Source organism: Protopterus annectens, chromosome 1.part0 (genome assembly GCF_019279795.1).
Source record: "Protopterus annectens isolate FY-2018-M chromosome 1.part0, PAN1.0, whole genome shotgun sequence".
NCBI lineage: Eukaryota > Metazoa > Chordata > Ceratodontiformes > Protopteridae > Protopterus > Protopterus annectens.
The window spans coordinates 1,719,602,689-1,719,624,735 of NC_056725.1; the positions used below are offsets into that span (position 1 = coordinate 1,719,602,689).

At 42.4% G+C, this 22,047-nt stretch overlaps 1 protein-coding gene across 1 annotated transcript in view; it reads right to left on the reverse strand.

The window, feature by feature from the left end:
• Positions 1-22,047, reverse strand: part of ADGB (androglobin) — a 4,124,629-nt gene that overhangs the window by 3,753,577 nt on the left and 349,005 nt on the right. Inside the window, exon 4 of the mRNA XM_044074542.1 lies at positions 5,466-5,537. Coding sequence (XP_043930477.1) covers positions 5,466-5,537 — 72 coding nt within the window. The remainder of the gene's footprint in view (positions 1-5,465; positions 5,538-22,047) is intronic.

Genomic DNA, 22,047 nt, shown 5'->3' on the forward strand with positions numbered 1-22,047 from the left:
GACTTTTGCACAGACATTTGTGAGGGACCTCTGAGGGGGGACTATCCAAGGGGGGCTCACCCACGGATTCATGTTCCTACAAGGGAAATGGCTGGGGCATCAATGCCACAGGCTGTCCCTGGGGGGACTGGATGATGAAGGACAAACTGAGCTGCGAGGGAGTGGGGTGGACCCTGAGGAAAGAGTGAGGGGTCTCAATCCTTCAGAGAGAACCCTCTCCACTATGTCGAACATCGAAGGAGAACCAGCCTCTCTAAGACAGGTGGCCGGAGCCCTCGGATCCAACAAGGGGATCGGCGCTGGAGCCGAAGCGGCCCGACCTGAGAGGACGGTGTGCTTCGACTGCAAAGGAGCCAAAGACACACTCACCCCCCCCCCCCAGATCCGACGCCCAGCTCTCGGCTCCAAGATCTCAGATCCGAAAGCAGATCCAATAAGCTTGAGGGCATGGCTGGCATTGAGGTAGCAATAACCATCGGTGCCGACCCCCTGGCTCCGAGGCTCCTCGGATCCAAAAACTCCAAAATCCGGTGGTGGATCAGAGAAGGAGCTATCTGGGTGAGCAGTGGAGTTGAACTCCCCCCCCCCCGGGGGGGTAGCAGCACTCCCATTTGCAGCTGTGTTTGCAAAAATCGACACATCATCTGGTCCATATCTGCCTCGGAAATGCTTCAAGTAGACCTGGAGGAAGCCACCGACGCCGGCCGGAAGGGCCAACACAACGACAACCTCGAGGCTGGTCGTGTCTCCTCCTCTGGCTCTGGGGAGAAACGTGGAGAATGGAGCCATGGGGAGGAAGGCTTGGACACTTTTAGGGGAGAAGAGACCACCATTGCGGAAGGGGCCGAGGGGTCCAATTCGGCCTGCCGCTTGTGGCTTCTCTCTCTCTCTCTCTCTCTCTCTCTCCCTTCTCTCTTTTTTATCTTTCTTGGCCTCTCATTCTCCCTGAGACAAGGTGGGAGGGTGAGTCCTAGAAAGGGGAAGAGGGCCAGTCGGCTGGCCAGCCACAGCCGTGGCTGTCGCTACCAACAGGGAAGGAGAAGAAGCTGATTCCATAGGTAGAAGACCCGCCAGAATCAGCTTGTTCTTCCTATCCCTTAAGGCTCGAGGGTTAACGGCCGCACAAATCTGGCAGCCCGAGGAAAGGTGCGTAACCCTCAAGCAAATCACACAATGAGTGTGACCATCTGCTGGCTACAGCTTATGGCCACACTCAGAGCATTTAGTAAAGGTCACTTTGTGGCTTTCAGTCATACTCAAAAGCACACACACAGCCACACACTCACACCTGAAAGAGGGAAAAATAGGGGCCTACAAAGGGACTACCAAAGGTAAAGGGGGATATAAAGGCTAGATAGAATGAAAACCTGTAGAAAGGTATTAAAATGCACTCACACACCAAGTAAAGAAGACCAAAAGCGAAGTTTGAAGAAAAAAAATGCTACACTTGCCTGGAGCTCTAAGAATCCCATGCTTGGCAAAGCCGCAGCAAACGAGATCTGAGGATTGGAAGGAGGTTGCAGTGTAGTATGGGTAAGGGGGAGGAGCTTGGATCTTTTTGCTTGGTATGCTGCCGGCTCGGATCCGTGTCGGATCTGTAACCCACAGGTTGCTGATCAAATGAAGTTAACTACTTCAGATGCCCTATTTTGTATATAAGAAAGAGAACCTCAAACAACTTCTTTATTATAAAGAGTTTGATAATGAAGAGTTACATAGATTTAAGAAGGGGACAATCCTGTTACAACTGCACCTTTTGTAAGTTCATTAATATGGAAACAGGATTTATACATCCTATAACACAAGTTAATTTTATTTTTAAGGCATTTGGGACATGCAATAGTGAAAATTTAGTTTTTTGTGTTTTTACAATGGAAAAACTAACTGTAAATTCAAGGAGAGAATTGCACTCCACTTATCTGATATAAGAAGGGGGGGTTGAGACAAATGCACTTAGTAAGCATATTTTACATTGTGGAAATGAACATACATTTAAATTTAGGATACTGCAGAGAGTTTGCAAAAAGAGGGGGCATTGTGAATGCCACAGAGAGCAGAATACAAATGGATAAACTTTTTTAGATCTGATGTCTATCCAGGGCTTAATAAAACTAATAGTATTAAACCCATTTTGAAATTAAGACAAGCATATGTTAGAGTATTACCGTTGTCCTGTGGAGCTTTTTAGGCAGTAATGAAATTTGTTAAGTTGACCATTGTTTGTAATGAAGTTTTTTAGTGAACTAGGCTTAGTCAACTATATTAATTATGTAAATTGTATAAGTATATAATGTGTTTATGAGATGTTATGTGATTGGCTGGTGTTCTATATTTATTCTGTGGTTTTAATGTACTGATTCATTCTTGAAAAAGAGTTTCAACTCGAAAGCTTAAAGTAATAAACCTTTGTTTGCATGGATGGTCGTGCTGTGCCTTTTTGTTACACAGCCAGGAAATGGAACAGCTTGTTGTAAGTTCACCAAGGCAGATTCAGTAAATCCAGGTAGGCACCAAACGAATTCAAATAATTCCTATATTCAGAACCACAGAATAATAACACACAAGCGCTTTCGCTCAGAGGAATTCTGAGCTTTATCAAGTGACACCATGCTGTTGAATCAGGTGTCTTATATACCTTGAAAATCCTAGGTTAATTAGAAAGCACTACCAATTAACATTTTAAAGAGACTGCACTATTCCACATGCTTAAAATTCCTTTCAAACAAAATATATAAAAATATAATAGATTGCTTAAAATAATGCATTAATGCATCTGTCACTACTAAAAATGCTAATAGCTTAAAATAAACAAAACATTGTGCACTGTTACCATAGTGTTTAACTTTGTAATAAAATTTGCTTTGTGCAAAAGTTGCACTTCTTTGAAAATTGGGATAAGATGGAGTGACTTGATGTACCAACTGTTGTTCGTGTAAGTATAATATAAGGCTAATGCCTAGTATGGGTATGACAATATTTTCCTTTTCTTGGTCTTGTTGACAACCCTGCTGGAAAAAGAACACTATATCTTAACCAAGTTAAACTATGCTGTAAAATAGGTCTTTCCTTAACATAGACTTTGTATAGTGTAGCATTAAGTGAAAATCATGCCCATGTGTATGAGTACTTGCCATAAGTAATTGTGTGGGGAATGTCAAACTAAAGTCTTGCCCTTCTTAGTTTCAATAGCGGCTTGATACTGAGTTGGGAATCAACTTTAGAATATCGAGAACTCCTCTGGCAATTAAAGTTAGATGCTGGGAGACCCCCTGGGCTTAACGGTTTGATCAGTATCAAGCCGCTATTGAAACTAAGAAGGGCAAGACTTTAGTTTGACATTCCCCACACAATTACTTATGGCAAGTACTCATACACATGGGCATGATTTTCACTTAATGCTACACTATACAAAGTCTATGTTAAGGAAATACCTATTGTACAGCATAGTTTAACTTGGTTAAGATATAGTGTTCTTTTTCCAGCAGGGTTGTCAACAAGACCAAGAAAAGGAAAATATTGTCATACCCATACTAGGCATTAGCCTTATATTATACTTACACGAACAACAGTTGGTACGCAAGTCACTCCATCTTATCCCAATTTTCAAAAGAAGTGCAACTTTTGCACAAAGCAAATTTTATTACAAAGTTAAACACTATGGTAACAGTGCACAATGTTTTGTTTATTTTAAGCTATTAGCATTTTTAGTAGTGACAGATGCATTAATGCATTATTTTAAGCAATCTATTATATTTTTTATATATTTTGTTTTAAAGGAATTTTAAGCATGTGGAATAGTGCACAGTCTCTTTAAAATGTTAATTGGTAGTGCTTTCTAATTAACCTAGGATTTTCAAGGTATATAAGACACCTGATTCAACAGCATGGTGTCACTTGATAAAGCTCAGAATTCCTCTGAGCGAAAGCGCTTGTGTGTTATTATTCTGTGGTTCTGAATATAGGAATTATTTGAATTCGTTTGGTGCCTACCTGGATTTACTGAATCTGCCTTGGTGAACTTACAACAAGCTGTTCCATTTCCTGGCTGTGTGTGCATTTACTTCCTGGTTTGGTTCTCTGCTGTTTGTTTGACTTCTCTGTGCCTTTTTGTTACCAGAATACAATAAAGGGAGAGAGAGTGACTAGCTGAAGTCTAGTCTGCCATGTATGGTATAATGTTTTAGTTACATAGCTGCCACCTAGGCTACAGAAAATTAGGGTAGTGTTCGATAACAGAGGGAGCTTGGGTGGACTGTATGGGATACAAGCCCTTAGGTTTAAAGAAAAGTTCTTAGAAAGCAAGAGGAGGAGGAGTTACAGTCCAACCACCACATAGACTGGCAAGTATGGTACAGTATCCTACCTGACACCTAGGGGTAGTGTTAGCTAAAACAAGGGGCTTGGGAAGAACAGTCTACCTGCCACATAAACTGTAAGAAAATGCAGCCTACCTGCCACCTAGGCTTAAAGAAGAACTCTTAGAATGCAGAAGGATAGGCAGTCTAGTTGCCATCTAACTGCTGAGTAGGGTATACTGTACTAGTTTCTTAGCTGACACCTAGGTTATATAAAGTTCGGCATACTGCTAGTTAATTGAAGAAGTTTGGGAAGAACAGTCTACCTGCCACCTAGACTGTAGTCAGGTACTGCTTATTTGCCACTTATTATATGTGCTCAACCAGATAACAATGAAAAAGAAGTACAATGAAGGATCATTCCAACAAAAGCAAACATAATAGTGAATATGCACTGCTAATTATAAATATAAGAAAAGAACAGTGAATACACCATATTATTAATGTATAGCTCTAAAGCTCTGATACTGAGTGGTGGAGTAGTACGCTTACCATAGTACTTTTTGTGTTAGAAAATACATTAGTTTGCATATGGTTTTCCATCATTATGGTAAACACAAGCACTGGCTGTAAAGATTTGAGTCTTAGCAGGTGCTAATGCCCTTACCAAACAACCCATCTTTCTGTAGTATTCTGTCACACATTGTAGCACTCCGAATCTTGAATTGCCATGACTAATTTTTTTAATTTTACTGTACATACATTATATGAGTGGATGCTTAAAAAAGGTTTGCAAACTTTTTATTAAGGATGCACCCACATTTGACATTAATATAGGGAGAGAGTGAGAGGTGCGTCTATAGACTTTAATGGATGAGTTCCTGTGCATGCTTGTGACGTGTCTATTAAAGTCTACAGACACACCTCCATGCTATTTCTACACTGACATCACTGAGAATAAAGTTCACTGTACTTTTAGAAACATCTGCATAGGGGAATATTTTAGGTAAAAGCAACATGGCACTAGATACACTACCTAACTCCATGTATAAGGGAAGCTTGGAAAGTATGATGAAATACTTAAAGCATTGGTCACAAGTGTAAATAAACCATGTTCTCTAAACTCCAAGTACAATACAAAGAAGTACACTAGAACAATAAAATTCTTACCTCACTTTCAAGTAGGTGTTCATTTGCAGAAAGGAGATCAAACCATGTTTCATTTGCTACCACGACAGGTGACTGAAAGAAATGAGATTTTACCTTTTCATTTCTGATACTGAGAACTACGTGGATAGTTTATAAAAAGTAAATTTACACATTTTATTATCCTTTTTTATTAGAGCCAGTGAACGTGAGCAATCACTTGATTAAAATACTTACCTTCTCTGTTTGATAATTTTTTAATTACTTTATTTTTCAGTTTTGCTTCTTTCCAATGCCCAATACTCAAATTTAACAACTAACAAAAAATATTACAAAAAGATTATTTGAAAAAGTCATGTGACACTTGATAAACGACAGCGATGCAACTTATTTCACTCATATCTTTTTATCAAAAATCTAGTTATGGAAATATTGCTTCTTATTTACTATAAGATAAATTAAAACAGGTTATACAAATGAAGACCATACATTCTGCATACTCTCTAATCTTTACAGACAGCCCATCACCATATTGTATCATCTTGCATATACAGCTTGAGTGGTTACAATACCTTCGCATAATCTAAAAGTTGGATAGTGTCAATCTTCATGTGAATAAATCTATGAAATAGTTGCACTACAGTGGGGAAAAGGCCTTATACAACTTTCAGTGAAATGTGTTTCAGTGAATTGTGTTTACAGTGAATTGAGCTTTCAGTGATTTGTGCACAATCATTTGAGTTTCAGTGAAATGTGCTTTCAATGAATAGTCCTAGACCCGTTTTGATATATGTTTCTTGTAGTAAGATCCATTCTGTTTTGTATAGGAAGTAAATCTCAGTTAACACATTCCCTTTTTTCTTTTAGTGCACACCCAGATATTTGGTTAAATCTTAAAATTCTATAGAATTAGATCTCTATGCTCAGAGGATGATAAATTTCAAGAGGTGGCTCTGGACATAGTAAATAGATTAGTTAACAGAGGTTATAGTCAGAATAAAGAGTTATGTACTTACCATAACTTGGCATCTGTGTTATCCTATGTCATTATTCATCACAGTGGGGTCTTGAATTTGATATCAGATCCAAGCTGACAACTTTAAGTAAGACCGATCCAAGGCTCAAGCTCCTCCCTCTCCCATAATCCCCTGCTGCCCTCTAACCCTCAGATCGAGTTTGATAACATAATCAGTATCGCTATGACCCAAAAGGGAGAAAGTGAAGTAGCCACACACACATCAACTTCCTACAAAGATCCAACAAGGAAGGGGGATGGCAGGAGGGAAATATGATGAATAATGACACAGGATAACACAGATGTCAAGTTATGGTAAGTACACAACTCTTTATCTGATGTTATCCATGTCATTATTACTCACAGTAGGGTCAGAGTCCTCAGCTACAATCTACCCTGGGAGGCCTCAAGGAAGGGCATGTTGAAGCACTGTGGAACCAAAGGAAGCCCTGTTCCTGGAAACATAATCGAGCTTGTAATGAGATATACAAGTGTGAGGATTAGTCCAAGTGGCAGCAGCACAAATATCATTGATGGAGAGTCTGTCCATGAAAGCTGAAAAAGTAGCCACAGACCTAGTAGAATGAGCTCTAACCTTTCCCAGAACCACAAGATGCTTGATGGCGTAGACTGCAGAAATACAGCTGGAGATCCATTTAGAGATATTCACTTTAGAAATGGGGAGGCCATGTCTCTTTGGAGAAAAAGACACAAAATGCTGGTCTGATCTGCAAAACTCCTTAGTCCTATGCAGATAAAATGCAATAGCCTGTATACATCCAAAGTATGCAGGCTATACTCTCCTTTACTGGAATAATTGGGAAAGAAAACTGGTAACTGAATACATTGGTTCAGATTGGATTCAGAGGAAACCATAGGCAAAAAGGATGGATTCATTCTAACAGACACTATCCTTGTGAAAGACCATATACGGGGGAGCAATTGAAGGGGCTTGCAGCTCGGACACCATCTTAGCCAAAGTTATGGCTACTAGAAAGGCCATTTTCCAAGACAAAAATATGAAATCACAAGAGCTAGCAGGCTCACATGGGCTCTGAGTTAGATACTGCAGCATTAAGGTTAGATTCCAAGACAAGGGATCCTTAATGGGTGGTCTTAGAAGGAAAACGCCTTTCACGAAGGCTTTACAGAGTTGAGAAGAGAACGTAGGTTTGCTATTCTCATGAAAATTGGAAAGTGCAGCCAACTGAAGCTTAATAGAAGAAAAACTTGCCCCTTCCTGAAAAAGTGAAGACAAGAACAAGAGAATATCTGGTACTGAAGCAGAAAAGGGGTCCAGATCCCTGCTCTTAGCCAAGATAGAAAACCTTTTCCATTCGCTACTATAAACCTTTCAGGTTCATAGGCTCATAGGTGTGGAAGGCTTTTGGAAGGCTAGGATAATATTCTTGATAGTAGAAGCCAGTCTGGACTGTTTCAAAATCACTGGAAATGGAGACACCATGCATTCAGATGAAGGGTCTGCAGACAGGGAAGAGGGAGCCCTGAAGGATGGGAGATCAGGTCCTGAAGGGGATCCAGTATCCAAGGGGATACTTCAGGTGAGACCTTAGGAAGAGAAATCACGGCTGAAGAGGCCAGACAGGGGCAATGAGTATAAGGGACGTCCCCAGGTGGTGCACTGTCTGCAAAAAGTTGGGGATAAGAGGGATAGGAGGGCAAGCATAGAGGGGATCCCTCTGTGACTCCCCAGGTTGGAGGACGAGGGCAGCATACATTCTGCATTTGTTGTTGGTTGGGGAGGCAAAGAGGTTGCAGCATGGTTGACCCCAATGATTGAATATCTGCTTCACCACCATCGGATTGAGGGACCACTCGTGAGGGCTCAATATGGTTCTGCTGAGTTTGTCAGCCAAAACGTTGGAGTCCCTGGATAAATGTGTTACAAGAAGAAAGCGCCTGGAAGACATCGGCGATTCCCACACTCTCACGTCCTCTCTGCACAATGGGCAAGATCTTGATCCCCCCTGTTTGTTGATATACCAGACCACTGCCATGTTGTCTGTCTAAAATGCAATCATCCCCAGCAGAAGGCAATCTCGAAAGGCATGCAACATTAGCAGGATTCCTCACATCTCTAGGACATTTATGCAGAATTTGGTTTCTACAGGGGACCATGTGTCTTGAACTGTTCTCCCCTGGAAATCCTCCCTGACCCCAACAGGGAAGCGTCCGTGGTCACAGTGGCCTTGGGCGGAGGGAGTGAAAAGGGCCTGCCTAAAATGAGATCCTGAGAGTGAAGCCAACAAAGAAGATGCCATCTGGACACTGGTGTCAATTTTATGAACATGGACATAGATTGAGACAGAACAGAACATTGAACTGCCAGGGACCACTGTAAAACCCGCATATGGTACCTTGCTAGTGGCACAAGCTGTATGGCCATGGCCATGTACCCTAGGGTCTGAAGAACCAAGTGGACTGGAGGATTCAAACAATTTAAGACTTGCATAACCTGCTCCTGAAGCATCTGTACTGTGCAAAAAGGTAATGCTGCAGTCTCTGAGATGGAGTCTAGCTGGACTCCAATGAACTCTACTTTTTGTGTCAGGACCAAACTGGACTTCAAGAGATTCAATGTAATCTCCAATTGGCTGAACAAAAAGAGGATGTATTGGATGGCATGTGACAGTCAATGTCTAGTGGCAGCTGTGAGGAGCAAATTGTTGAGGTACGGAAACACCTGGAATCCCTGCAGACTCAAGTGAGCTGCCACCACTGCCATGCATCTGGTTAACACCTGGGGGCTGTGGTGAGTCCAAAGGGCAGGGTTCTAAACTGGTAATAATTGGCCCTTAATCAGAAGCAAAGGTGTCTCGTCGAATGCCTGTCTATCTTGATGTGATAGTAGACATTCTGGAGATCCACTGAGCACATCCAGTTGCCTTGAGTAAAAGAGGCAGAATGGATTGAACAGTGACCATCTAGAACTTGGCCTTCTTGACCGACAAATTGAACTCTCTGAGATCCAGAATAGGATGCAGGTCCCCAGTCTTTTCTGGCACTAAAAAGAAGTGAGAGTAAGTTCCGGATCCTCTTAATCCTGTTGGGACCTCCTGGATGGCTCTTTTTTGAAGAAGTTGTACAACTTCCTTGAAGGCCAACTCCCTTTGGTGGGGTTGTACATCAAGGAGATACATTCGTATAGGAGGGGGTTGAAAAAAGGGAATGAAATAACCCCTGGAGGTGATGTTCGTCCAGGCTAGTGGGTGAAAGGAAAGAAGGCCTCCAACTGCCTCCAGGGCAGGACAGTCAGGTAACACTTAAGGAGCACTGAAAAGGCTGCTAGCAAAAAGGTTCCCTGGAGCCCTGATTTTGCGTACCCCCCCCCCTTCCTCTAGGTTAGCATCTGCCATTGAATCCTCTCCCCCTGCCTCTGGAAGAGGAATTGTCAGGAGCATCCTGGAAGGAAGACTGTGACCTCTGGAATTACATCTTCTTAGTTCCTCATTGGGTCATGGAAAATTATCTCTGAGGACCAGAAAACTTGATCCCAACCATGCACAAAGTCTTCCCTTCCTGTTCACTATGGGTTAGATTCTTTCGCAGAAGGTCCAAAGAGGGTGGACCTGTCAAAGGGAGCATTAGTAAAAGATGCTTTGAAGGACTCTGCAAACCTGCATAGTCGTAACCAAGTATGTCGCCTTATAGCTATGCCGGTACCTACCACTCAAGAAGTAGCTTCTGCTGCACTGGAAATTAGCCTCATCAAGGAATTAGCGAGGGACATCAGAGAAGAGAGCTTGGGAGAGACCTTCTTGAGGTCCTCCTCCGGCAGCAACTCTGTAAGGGAAGTGGAGAATTCTCTGACTAAGTCCCTTTGAAGGTGGGTGAAATGGGCCAGGTAATTAATTGCCCTCAGTCCAGAGGTAGCTGAGGCAAACACACGCTTCTCATGCCAGTCAATCGCCCAAGGCTCCCTGTTTGGGGGATGGGCTCTGGAGCTCTGCTCTGCCAGCTCCTTTTTGATAGAAGCGGCATGGCATCATCTGGAAGTCCTTTGCTCCAAAAGGGTTAGTCCATGGGAAAGCTAAGGAACTTGTTGGCTCACCTAGGTACTGGTTCCACAGTGTTGAGTTCCTTCCAGACCCTGCAGGTGATAAGATCCACCAACTCGTCAGTGGGGGGGACACCCAGGAAGTAGATGGGCCTATCCCGATCACCTTCAGAAACACAGACTCCTCCAAAGACAGGGGTTAGGGAGACCATCTGTCCTTTTGCCTCATGATCTCAAGGATGTCCCTAAAGAAGACATTGTCAGGCGGAGATCTGGGGGACCCATCTCCTTCATGGAGATCTGTGTCCTGTGTGAGGGACTGCATGGGAGAGTACAAGTGCTTCCTCTTGCACTTTCTTTTATGAGGTGCCCCCTCTGTGGGGGGATCTGGATAGGACTCGGAAGATGCGGGGACCCCATGAGGGGAGGAAACCCCATGAAGGCTAGTAGTAGAAGGCTGACCTTAGACAGGAGACCTCACCACCCAAGGTAGAGAGGGGCAGGGGTGAATCCAGAGGGATGAAAGATGTCGCTCCAGTCCTGGAGAAGGTCCTCTCTACCACCCGAAAGGCTGATGGACTGGAAGTGGTCCTATCCTCATTCCCAGAGGGTGAACCCCCACCAGAATGGAAGAATGGATCCTGACACAGCACCATGACCACCGGATGATACCAATCTGGAGCTATCAAGGGCCAAAGCCCAAGGGGAAGAGATCAGTCTGAAGGGCCCGGCCCCACCTTGTCCCCACAGAGCTGGCACTGGCCACTCCTGCACAGGGCCCACCCTGGCCTGAGGGCAAAGGAGTAGGCCAGGGACCCTGACGGGGTTGAGAAAAAGAGAATACTTGACATCATCGGGATCTGATCATGGGTATTTGGGTCCCAAGATTCTGAAGCCCTGGGGTCAGAAAAGGAGAGTGGAGAGTTGGGATTGCAGAGGCACTCCTAGTCGGGTGGGCTGGTGAAGTCAAAAGCCTCAAGTTTATCTGGGCCTTTAGGAAGCTCCTCATCATTCTGTCCATATCTGAAGGTAACATGCTCCTAGATGACTTGGAGGAAGTGGAGAAGTGAGTAGACTTAGCTGGAGACCCTTTCCTGGACACCAAGGATCTAGGTCTGTGATATGGAGTAAAGCTCCAACATATAAGGGCTGAATGGCACAAATGCCTAGAGGATCCAGACAAGTCTGTATCATCAGTAACTATAGGTGGATCTGCCAAGCCTGTCAGATCTGAAGGACGAGCAGCATGAGCAATCAGATCCAAAGAAAGTACGGTTGTGTACACTTACCATAAATGTAGATGCTTGAGTGTATTCACTGTTGCAGTCATCACCTGTGGGGTTATCCCTGCTGTGGTATCCCTCGGTCGGCTCGAATACCAGAGTCAATGTATTTGTGTGCCGGCTGCCGTCGCCTGTAGTCTGATGTCAGGTCGTCAGTACTATAAAGCAAGGCAGCCAACATCATTACATCTGTTTTTCTTGCCCTAACCCATCAGAAGCACAAGGGAAAAGAGAGAAGTGGTCCTAGTGGCTAAAAGCCACGTTGGGAAGCTTGTGTCCCCCTAGGGGAAGATGTTAAATGAGGGATGGAGGGAGGGAAACCAAGACTGCAACAGTGAATATACTCGAACATCTACATTTATGGTAAGTGTACACAAGTGTACTATGTTCTTCATGTTTCACTGTTGCAGTCATCACCTGTGGGAGGATTCCCAAAGCTGAGGAAAAGGGTGGAAGGATAGGTTGAGTCTTAGGTATGGATCAGGAGGCCCTGCAGAACTGCAGAGCCAAACCCAGCCCTAGACTTGGAAAAGAGAGGTAAGTGGTAATGCTTTGTAAAGGTATGGACAGAGGTCCAGGTGGCCGCTTCCAAGATGTCCCTGGTAGGTACTCCTCTAAGGAAGGCAGTGGAAGTGGAGGTTGCCCTAGGAGAGTGGGTACAGATAGACTTAGGGATGGGTTTCCCATGTAGTCTGTAGCAAAAATGGATACAATGTGAAATCCATTTGGAAATGGTTTGTTTGGAGAGAGGCTTCCCCTCTGCTCCTGGAGCAAAGCTTACAAGAAGCTGGTCTGTTTTTCTGAATGGCTTAATATGGTCCAGATAATATCTGAGTTGTCTGTGCAGGTCTAGTGAGTGTAGAATTCTTTCCCCCTTGTGTTGAGGGTTGGAAAAGAAGGTGGGAAGGTGTATGGCCTGGGTAAGGGTCACATCAGATACCACCTTTGGCATAAATGAGGGGTTAGTCCTCAAGGATACTCTGTCTGCATGGAAAATTATGAAGGGCTCGACAGCCATGAGACCTTGAAGTTCCGAGACCCTTCTAGCTGAGGTTATAGCTAAGTAGGAAGGCAGTCTTCCAAGAGAGGTATTTCAATTCTGTTGAAGCGACAGGTTCGAAAGGAGGTAATGTTAGTTTCTCTAACACATAATTCAGAGTCCCAGGGTGGCATTGGAGGCCTTCTGGGATGCCTGATATTAGAAGTCCCTCTGACGAATTGCTTAATCAAAGGGTGACAGAGAAGGGGTGGGTCTGAATCATAATAAGCCAAGATGGCCGAGGCAAGGATTTTAAAAGAGGAGAAAGAGAGGCCACTATTGAGCAACTCTGCTAGGTAAACCAGGATGAGAGGGATGCAAGGTTGGGAGGTACTGCTCCCATTTGATTGTTTCCAGGAGCAGAAACTTTTCCATTTTCCTGCAAATGATTTTCTTGAGCTGGGACTTCTGGCCTTTTTGATGATGTCCAGGACCTGTTTGCTTAACAGGGACTCCTTGTTAGCTTTTAGTGTATAAGCCATGCTGAAAGCTTGAGAGTCTGCAGGTCTGGGTGCAGTACCTCCCCCCTCCTGGGTCAAGAGGTCTGACCTCTGGGGAAGCAGCTTTGGGGGCTGTAAGGTCAGACTGAATAGTAAGGGGTACCAATGCTGTCTGGGCCAATCTGGAGCAATGAGGATGGTCTTTGGTCTCTCCTGTCTTATTTTGATCAGAACCTTGGGAATAAGGGGCAGAGGAGGGTATGAGTACACAAAGAGGGAGCTCCAGGGGAAGGTCAAGGCATCCACCTTCCATGCTAGGATGTGATACTCCCTGGTACAAAACTTGTGCAGCTGGTGGTTGAGGTGTGAGTCAAAGAGGTTCACTTCTGGGGTCCCCCACTCCTGGGTGATTTGCAGAAAGATTTCTCTGTGGAGTTGCCATTCATGGGGGTCCAGAAAGTTTCTGCTTAGGTGATCTGCCAGTGTGTTGTTGATCCCTGGTAAGTATTGGGCAATTAGGTGTAGCCCCATGGAGGTGGCTGTAAGCCAGAGATTCATGGCTAACCTGCACAGGGGGTAAGATTGGGTGCCCCCTCTGCTTGCTTGTTGATATACCACATTACTGTGGTGTTGCCTGTTTTTATAAGGAGGACCCCTGGCCTGAGATGGGGTTGAAAGGAAGTCAGAGCCTTTTGCACTGCCATCATTTCTTTCTGGCTGATGTGCAAGTAAAGTTGGTGGGCATTCCAAAGGTCTTGGGTACACCTGCCTGCTAGGTGAGTGCCCCAAGCTATGTCTGAGGCGTCGGTAGTGATGGTCTGGCCAGAAGGGCGGAGGATGAAAGGAAGACCTTTGTTCATGTTACAGGCTTCTGCCCACCAGAGAAATTCAGTCCTTATACAAGAGTTCAGAGGGAGAGTGGTCTTTAGGGATTGAGAGTGCTGATACCAAAGGTTCTTTAAGTACTACTGAAGTTTTCTCGTGTGAAGCCTGGCAAGAGGGATGAGAAGGATGACAAGATGCCATGTATCCCAGGGCTTGCAGGAACTTCCTCACAGTGAGGTGACTTCTGGAAGCCAGCTGGGTGAAGTAGAGAGGCAGGAAGCTCTTCTTTTCTGGGGACATGAAAGCCATTTGGGTTGCTGTGTCAATTTTCCTGGTGGGATTTTGCTTTGATTTTTTTTCTTGTTGATGGTGACCCCTAGGGAAGTTAAGAGTGACTTGACAAAGAGAATATCCTGGAGCAACTTCCCGTTGAAGTCCGCCTGAATGAGGTAGTTGTCCAGGAAAGGGTAAATCTGTATATTTCACTGTCTGCAAAATGCTATAGCTGGGGCCAAGCATTTGGTGAATACTCTGGGAACAGTAGATAATCCAAAGGGCAGTGCAGAGAACTGAAAGTATTGATAGTCTACTCTGAAGCGCAGAAATTTTCTGCACGATTCCCTGATGGGGAAGTGGAGGTAGGCATATTTTAGGTCTAGTGTCACAAGCCAGGCATTTTGTGTGAGCATAGGCAGGAGCTGCTGCAAGGTTAGCATTTAGAATCTGGGGACCATCAAGGAGGTGTTCAGTTTGGATAGATCCAGGATGGGGCGCCAAGTGCCCTCTTTTCTGGGAACAAGGAATAGTCTGGAATAAAAACATTTTCCTTTTTGATCTGGAGGGAAAGGTTCTTCTCCCCCCAGGATATTAGAGTTTGGGCCTGTTTTATTGCCCCTGCCCAATGGTTTGAGGGGAAGTCTGGGTACCCTCTTGGAATAGGGAGTTCGCTGAAGGAGAATCTGCATCCCTGAGAAATTATTTTTAAGACCCATTGGTCCTTTGTTATAGAGATTCAATTGTCCTTGAAGAGGGTGAGCCTTCCTCCTAGATTTTGATGAGTGAAAGGAGGGCAGAGGGGGGAGGGAGAGTCATTGTGAGTGCTTGCTGTAGCAGCTTGGCTTAGAACTCCCTGCTTTAGAGACTGAAATAGTCCACTGTTCGCTTCATTGTTGGCCCTGGGATAGGGGCCTGGATGGCCTGTCCCTGCGGGGCTTACTTTGGTCGTGTCTGCTAGGTGCATTGAAGGACCAGTGCTTAGAGGAGAATTTCCTGCTGAATCTGGGAGGTTGAATGTGAAAGAAATCTTTTACTGTTTACATAGATTTTGCTTTGTCTTCCATCTTTTTAAGCACATCTTCTGCTTTTTCCCCAAGCAGGCATTCCTTATCTAGGGGTGCATCAATAGGTTTGGACTTGACATGATCAGGGAGAGGTTGTTCCTTCAGCCATGCATGTCTTCTAATAACAGATCCTGTCACTGCTGCCCTGCTAGAGGCTTATAGGGTATCATATCCACATTGTAATGAGTGTTTGGCCAGTTGACAAGTCGAGTGTAATAATTCTGCCAGCTCTTTTGAGTTGGCACCATCAAGAGAGGTAGCAATTTTCTGTTTTAATTGTTCCAAAGTGTGTTGTTGATATTTTAACATATGAAACTGACATTTGAGTGCTCTGATAGCTAAGGTTGTAAAGGTGTATACTTTCTTACCCCATCTCTCCAGAGCTCTGGAGTATTTGTCAGAAGGAAGAGGATTCTTAGCAGAACTAGTCTTAGCTCCTTTCGGTCCCTGTGTAATGACCTCAGGGTCTGCAGCAGGATTCCTGTACAGGTATTTATGAGAATCCAGTACTCTGCAGTACCTGTCAGGTTTAGTTGGAGCAGGAGGCAGGGCACCAGGGGCTAAGCTGGATTCATGGAAAACATCATCCACCACTTCCAGAATAGGTGGAATGGCCAGGGGTCTGTGTTGGAGCAGGTCCAGAAACTCTCTAAGTTGTTTCTTTGACTGTGGGAAGTCTTAACATTCCCATTGAAAATGTTGCCCGAGGGAGTGAAGGGTTTCCCCAAAGGAGAGGTCCTCTGGAGGGGAGGCAGAATTATCTATACTATTTACATTTTGTTGTAAGCCCTCTAACATTGATGTATTCTTGCCATAATTTAAGAGTGGTATAATAATGCCTTTCTCTCTTTTAATGCTTACTTCATTAAACATGCTTTCTATTAATTCTAATGGATAATCTTGAGCTCGAAACATATCACAAAGTTTGTAGCACCTAGTTCAAAATTGTTCATCCTTCGTGACCATACGGGCTAACCTTATAAGTTGACCTTTCACTACACCTTTCTTGACATGCATAGGGTGATTGCTATTAAAATGTAACAAACTATTACTATATGTTGGTTTTCTGTGTAAATCACTTATAAAGTGTGTATTGTCTTTTTTAATGGTCACATCTAAATAATTAATACTATCATTACCAAATGTATATGTGAACTTTAAAAAGTCAGTGGTACTGTTAATATATGTACTAAAAATCTGTATATATATCTCGTCCCCTGTCCAAAAAAAAAAATCATCTATATATCGTAAATATAAAATCCATTTGCCAGTGAATCTAGAATTAAATAAGTATTTCCTTTCCCACATTAACATCACTATATTCGTGAAAACAGGGGCGCATATAGCCCCCATGGGCACCCCTGTTTTTTGGAGGAAATACTGACCTTCAAAAAAGATAAAATTATTCTTAAGCATAACCTCCATCAAAGTGGAAGAATAATCACCTGATTGTTAGTAAAAAGCAAACTTTCATATAAATATTCTTCAAATCACTCTATCCCTATATCATGTGGGATAAAGTTATACAAATTGACCACATCAACAGTTAAAAAATAACTTTTCTATCACATACCAGGCCATTAAATTTTGTTAAAAAATGCCACGAATCAATGCAAATGTGCTTCTCATTTTTGAAAACATCTTTTAATGTAAAATCTATATATGTTCCCATAAATTCTGTCTTTGATCCAGTGGCACTAACTATAGGCCTCATGGGGGATCCAACTTGTCCTTATGTACCTTCAGAATACCAAAGATGCAAGGAATTTTTGGAAATTTCACATGTAGAAAATCCAGAAGCCTACCATCTATCAAATCTTGATCTTGCATGTCCTGTAAAATGATGTTAATTTTTTGATAAAAAACATTCACAAATCTTCTAGAAACTTCTTCATATACTATATCATCTAAAAGTAAAGCATTCATTCTATTAATATAGTCTTGTTTCGACATTAATACCACCCCCTTCCTTTATCAGGTTTCATATCCTGAACTGTATTGTTGTTAACCAACTTGTGCAGTAATTCTCTCTCATTACTAGATATATTAGAAGCAATGTTGTCTTTCCCAACAGATTTTGCTCGAAAATCATATTCACAAATATTTTCAAAGACTGTCAAACAGTACACCAAGGGAGGGTTAAATGAACTTTTTTATGCAATAAAATGTAAATTCAAACCTACCCAAACTGCAAAAAGTCACACAGGAAGCCTTTTCCTCCGTTGAAACTTGGTTATCCGATGCCCAATTAATACTCAACCCAAACAAAACTAAACTACTCATCTTCCAACCCACCAAACATACTCAGAACAACTCTCACTTTAACATCACAGCAAAAGACAACACCACTATATACCCAACTGAACACATCAAATTGCTAGGAGTGGAAATAGACAATAAACTAAAATTTGGCATTCACATATCCTTGACCATAAAAAAAGTCTGCAATAAACTAGGAGCGCTATACAGAAATAACCAACTTCTCACCAAAGCAGCAAAGATTTTAATAGCAAATTCCCACCTTATCTCCACCCTACTTTATGCCTGTCCAATATATACCAACCTAAGGCAATGCGATTTAAACAAGCTAGAGACCTGCTACAACAAAATCGCCAAATTCGGCACAGGGGCATCCTACCGTAGTCACCACTGTCTCTCACTTGCTGAACTGGGCTGGCTTGAACTCCCTCACCTCCTTCAATGGTATCAACTCTCACTTGCCCACAAACTAGTAAATCATCCACTAAATGTCCCATCCCTCCAGAATCTACTCCAATCCTATTGCACCACCAGACCACTAAGATCCAGCAACAAAAATCACTTGCAGATCACTAAAGCCAATAACTCTGCTGGTGCACCATAGCCAAATTATGGAACTCCCTCCCACCCACAATTACCTCCATACCATCATGCACCCACTTCAAAACTTTACTAAAAGCACACCTAAAAACATGCTGGCTATGCCCTTGCAACTCCCACTCTAATAGCACCCTCCCCATCCAACCACTACTTTTCTTTCCACTCCACTAACTACCTTGATTATAGCAAGCTCAGATGCTCATAAGCCAGTAATTATTATACAGCAGGAACTTCTTCTTGTAACATTTGTTAATGTCTGTTATGTACTTCACAGATAAAGATTCTAGTTGTCTACTGATGTACTATGTTCTTCATCGGTAAATATGTTGTAAGTAATTGCTATGTAAATTGTTAATCGCTATGTAATCCAATGTAACTACTGTCTGTTTATTTTAACTGTGGAACTTTTCTCCCTGGGCCTCCGCTGAAAATGGACCTACGTCCATTCGGACACTCCCGGTCAACAAATGTAAATAAATAAATAAATAAAATGCTGTCAGCCCTATTATTAAACATCAAATGAAAATTCAAGTTTCTCACAAACATTTTTAAATCTAAAATAACTTCCACTAGATTTGAACATCTTGTGGGTACAAAATTCAAACCTTTACAGAGTAAATTAGCAATAGTTTCATCAAAATACTGCGTAGTAAAATTAAAAACTGTAAAATCACCTTTTTCATTTAATATTTCTGAAACATGCTCATTGTTATGACAAAAAAACGCATTGTCCTCACTTTCCACAAGCACACAAGTAATTTGTGAATCATTATTTGCTTCCAATACTCGAGCTATATTCGGTACTGTAAACTCACTCGTTTGTAAATTTGTAATACATGTACCTTCACGAATAAGATATAAGCCATTTACTTGTAGTTCCAGTACGTTTGTTGCCTGTTGTGTTGAAACTGCTGGTTTGGTGCCCCTGACCTTGATTGTAACGCGGTGGCCTGTAATTTGCTTGTTGCACCTGATTTTGTATCCTTGTTGATCTCCTCAGGATGTCCTGCCCTAAAGGGGCTTGTTCGTCTTGTGTAGTGTATCCATTGCTCTCCTCATCATTGATGGATTCCCGATTACGAAATGAATTAGGCAAAACTTGTGTGTGTTTAGGATAAGCTAACCCAGAAGCATACGCTTTGATGTCTCTTATTAGCTTCTTTTCTTTCCGGTTTTGTATATCCATGGCAATTTTGTCTGTACAATCAAAAATGTTTTTATATTTGGACATATTGTGTTCAAATAAGCCATTGCAAAGTGTTTTGTCTAGTTCCGATAGCTCTCTCTCTTTATTGACTCTATATTGTTGTAATTATGTTTAATTAAAATATCTAACAGTTCCATGCCTTGTCTTTCAAATAATGCAACAAGTTCTACATATAAAGGTGAATTGTAGACAAGTCCCGTTGGGTACTTCCAATGCCTGAGACCCTTCGGCACTACTTTGTTTTTTAATGCATTTTCCAGCTGAAGCTTCCTACACTTAATTAATTTGTTTTCAAACATATTAAGGGACTGTTGAAATGTGCAAGTCCCTTGACTATTATTACTCAGACTCACAAAATGAAAGTCTATGTGAAGCCAGTCTGTTAAATTTAGCCTTGTACCTGGTAAAACATGATAATTCTGTTGCATGTTAGTTCTACTAGTACTTGGCTCAGATACGTTGTTTGTGAATAAAGTACCTTCACGTCTATTCCCATTAGTGGGTTCTTTGGAGATTTCTTGTATTAGTTGGGTTAGGAATTCAATATTTTCTACTGGGTCGTCCCCCAAAGTGATGGTATGCTGGGAGGTGTCCATGTCTTAAATCAGCAACCACTCTCGACTTAACAAACTTGGAACCAAACACAAAGCTTAAAGCAAAACCAGTTTCAAACGTGAAACACCAATCCAAAGTAAAAAACAACTTAGCTTGTGGAACACAAATTTATTTAATGCTTTCGTCAGTATATAACTTAGACTTCATCAGAATACTTCCCTTAACAAATGCACATTTAAATACTCTAGTTCATTACATCATGTGATGAAATCATCCAATAAAACCCAACTAACAATGTGTGAACTGCTTCTGCTACATGCTCCATGGCAAGAAAGACTGATGTAATGATGTCAGCTGCCTTGCTTTATAGTACTGACGACCTGTGGTCAGACTACAGACAATGGCAGCCAGCGCACAAAAATATTGATTCTAGTATTCGGGCTGACCAAGGGCTACCACAGCAGGGATAACCCCACAGGTGATCACTGTAACAGTGAAACATGAAGAACATCTGGTCGAATCCAAGGCTGGTCTGTCCACCAGATCCGAGGGCCTCCAATCCAAAGAGGCCCTGGATTTGGTAGAAGAATCCAAAGATCTCAGATCGGAGACTGCCCAGGCTGGAGTCAGATCCAAGGATCTGGGATCAGACAGCCTAGGTTTTTTTTGAAGCCACTGAAGGGAAGGGAGGGGCTTTCTGCTTCAGATCAGAAGGGGAAGCCTTACAGGGGGAAACATAACTGAACCAAACCTTTAAGCAGCAGCTTATTACGGCACTCCGCTAAAGCCCTGGGATTGAATGCGGCAGAAATACTGCATTCAACCTCCAAGTGAGGAACCTCTAAACAATACAAGCACTCCATGCGAGTCAGAATTGGGCATCTTCCAACCGCATGAGAAGCACTTTTTAAACCCATAGGGTTTTTCAGACATAAGAGAAAAAGACCTAACACTAAAAAGGTCTAAGAGGAGAAAGAAAGAAAAGGGTGCCAAATGCCTAACTGACAAATGGGAAACTACCCTGCCAAAAACTAGGATATCTAAGGAAGGGGAGGTAACTACTAATACTATAACTAAGTAGACTAAAGGTAAACTAACTTAAACTAGTTTAAACTAAGCTAAACATGAAAATAGAAGCACTTATCTGAGCAAAAGCCAGGGATCACGTCTATGGCAAAATGTGGCAAATGAGATCTGAGAGTTACAGGGGAGCAGGGGATTATGGGAGAAGGCTGAGCTTGAGTCTTGGATCTGTCTTAGCTAAAATTGCCAGCTTGGATCCAAAGTCAGATCCAAGACCTCACTCTGAGGAATAATGACATGGGATAACATCAGATCTCCTTCTTTCCTCCTGGCAGAAGGTGGAGGAACAGGGGATGAAAGTACATAAAACTGGGCTATATAGTGAAAAAAATAATATGGGTAGAGAGAGACTGGAAGATGTATACTTTGTAATCAGATATGCCCCCTTTACAGAAGGGGTGGCACGTATTCTTAAAAAAAACATTGGTATATAGTCAAATCTGGCATGGTATATAGGAACACGAAGCTTAATATTTCATATAGAAATTAACTGAGCATTGGAAGTCATGTAGTACATACCGGAATGAAATGTGAGGTTGTTATCATGGAATGCAGGGGTTGTACAAATTAGTTCACGGGAAAAGATGGTATATATAGGATTAATAATAGGCTGTTTGTGATCCCTGGGGTATATAACTGCTACCAGAAGATGGTAATATATGGACTAGTTTGTCCTTGTAATTTTTATATAGGAAAAACAGTGCGACAGATAAGTGTGAGAATACAGGAGCATATAAGGGATATTAAAAGTATCTCACCCACTAGTCCAGTTGCATCACATTTCATGGAAAAGCATAAGAGTGATTATGATTTGTTAAAATATTTTATTGTGTATGTATTAAAAAAACAGAGTTGTATTTAAATTCTTCTGATATTTTATTGCAGAAAAAAAGCATGGTTCATTTTTACATATGATACATTACAACCAGGGGGTCTTAATAA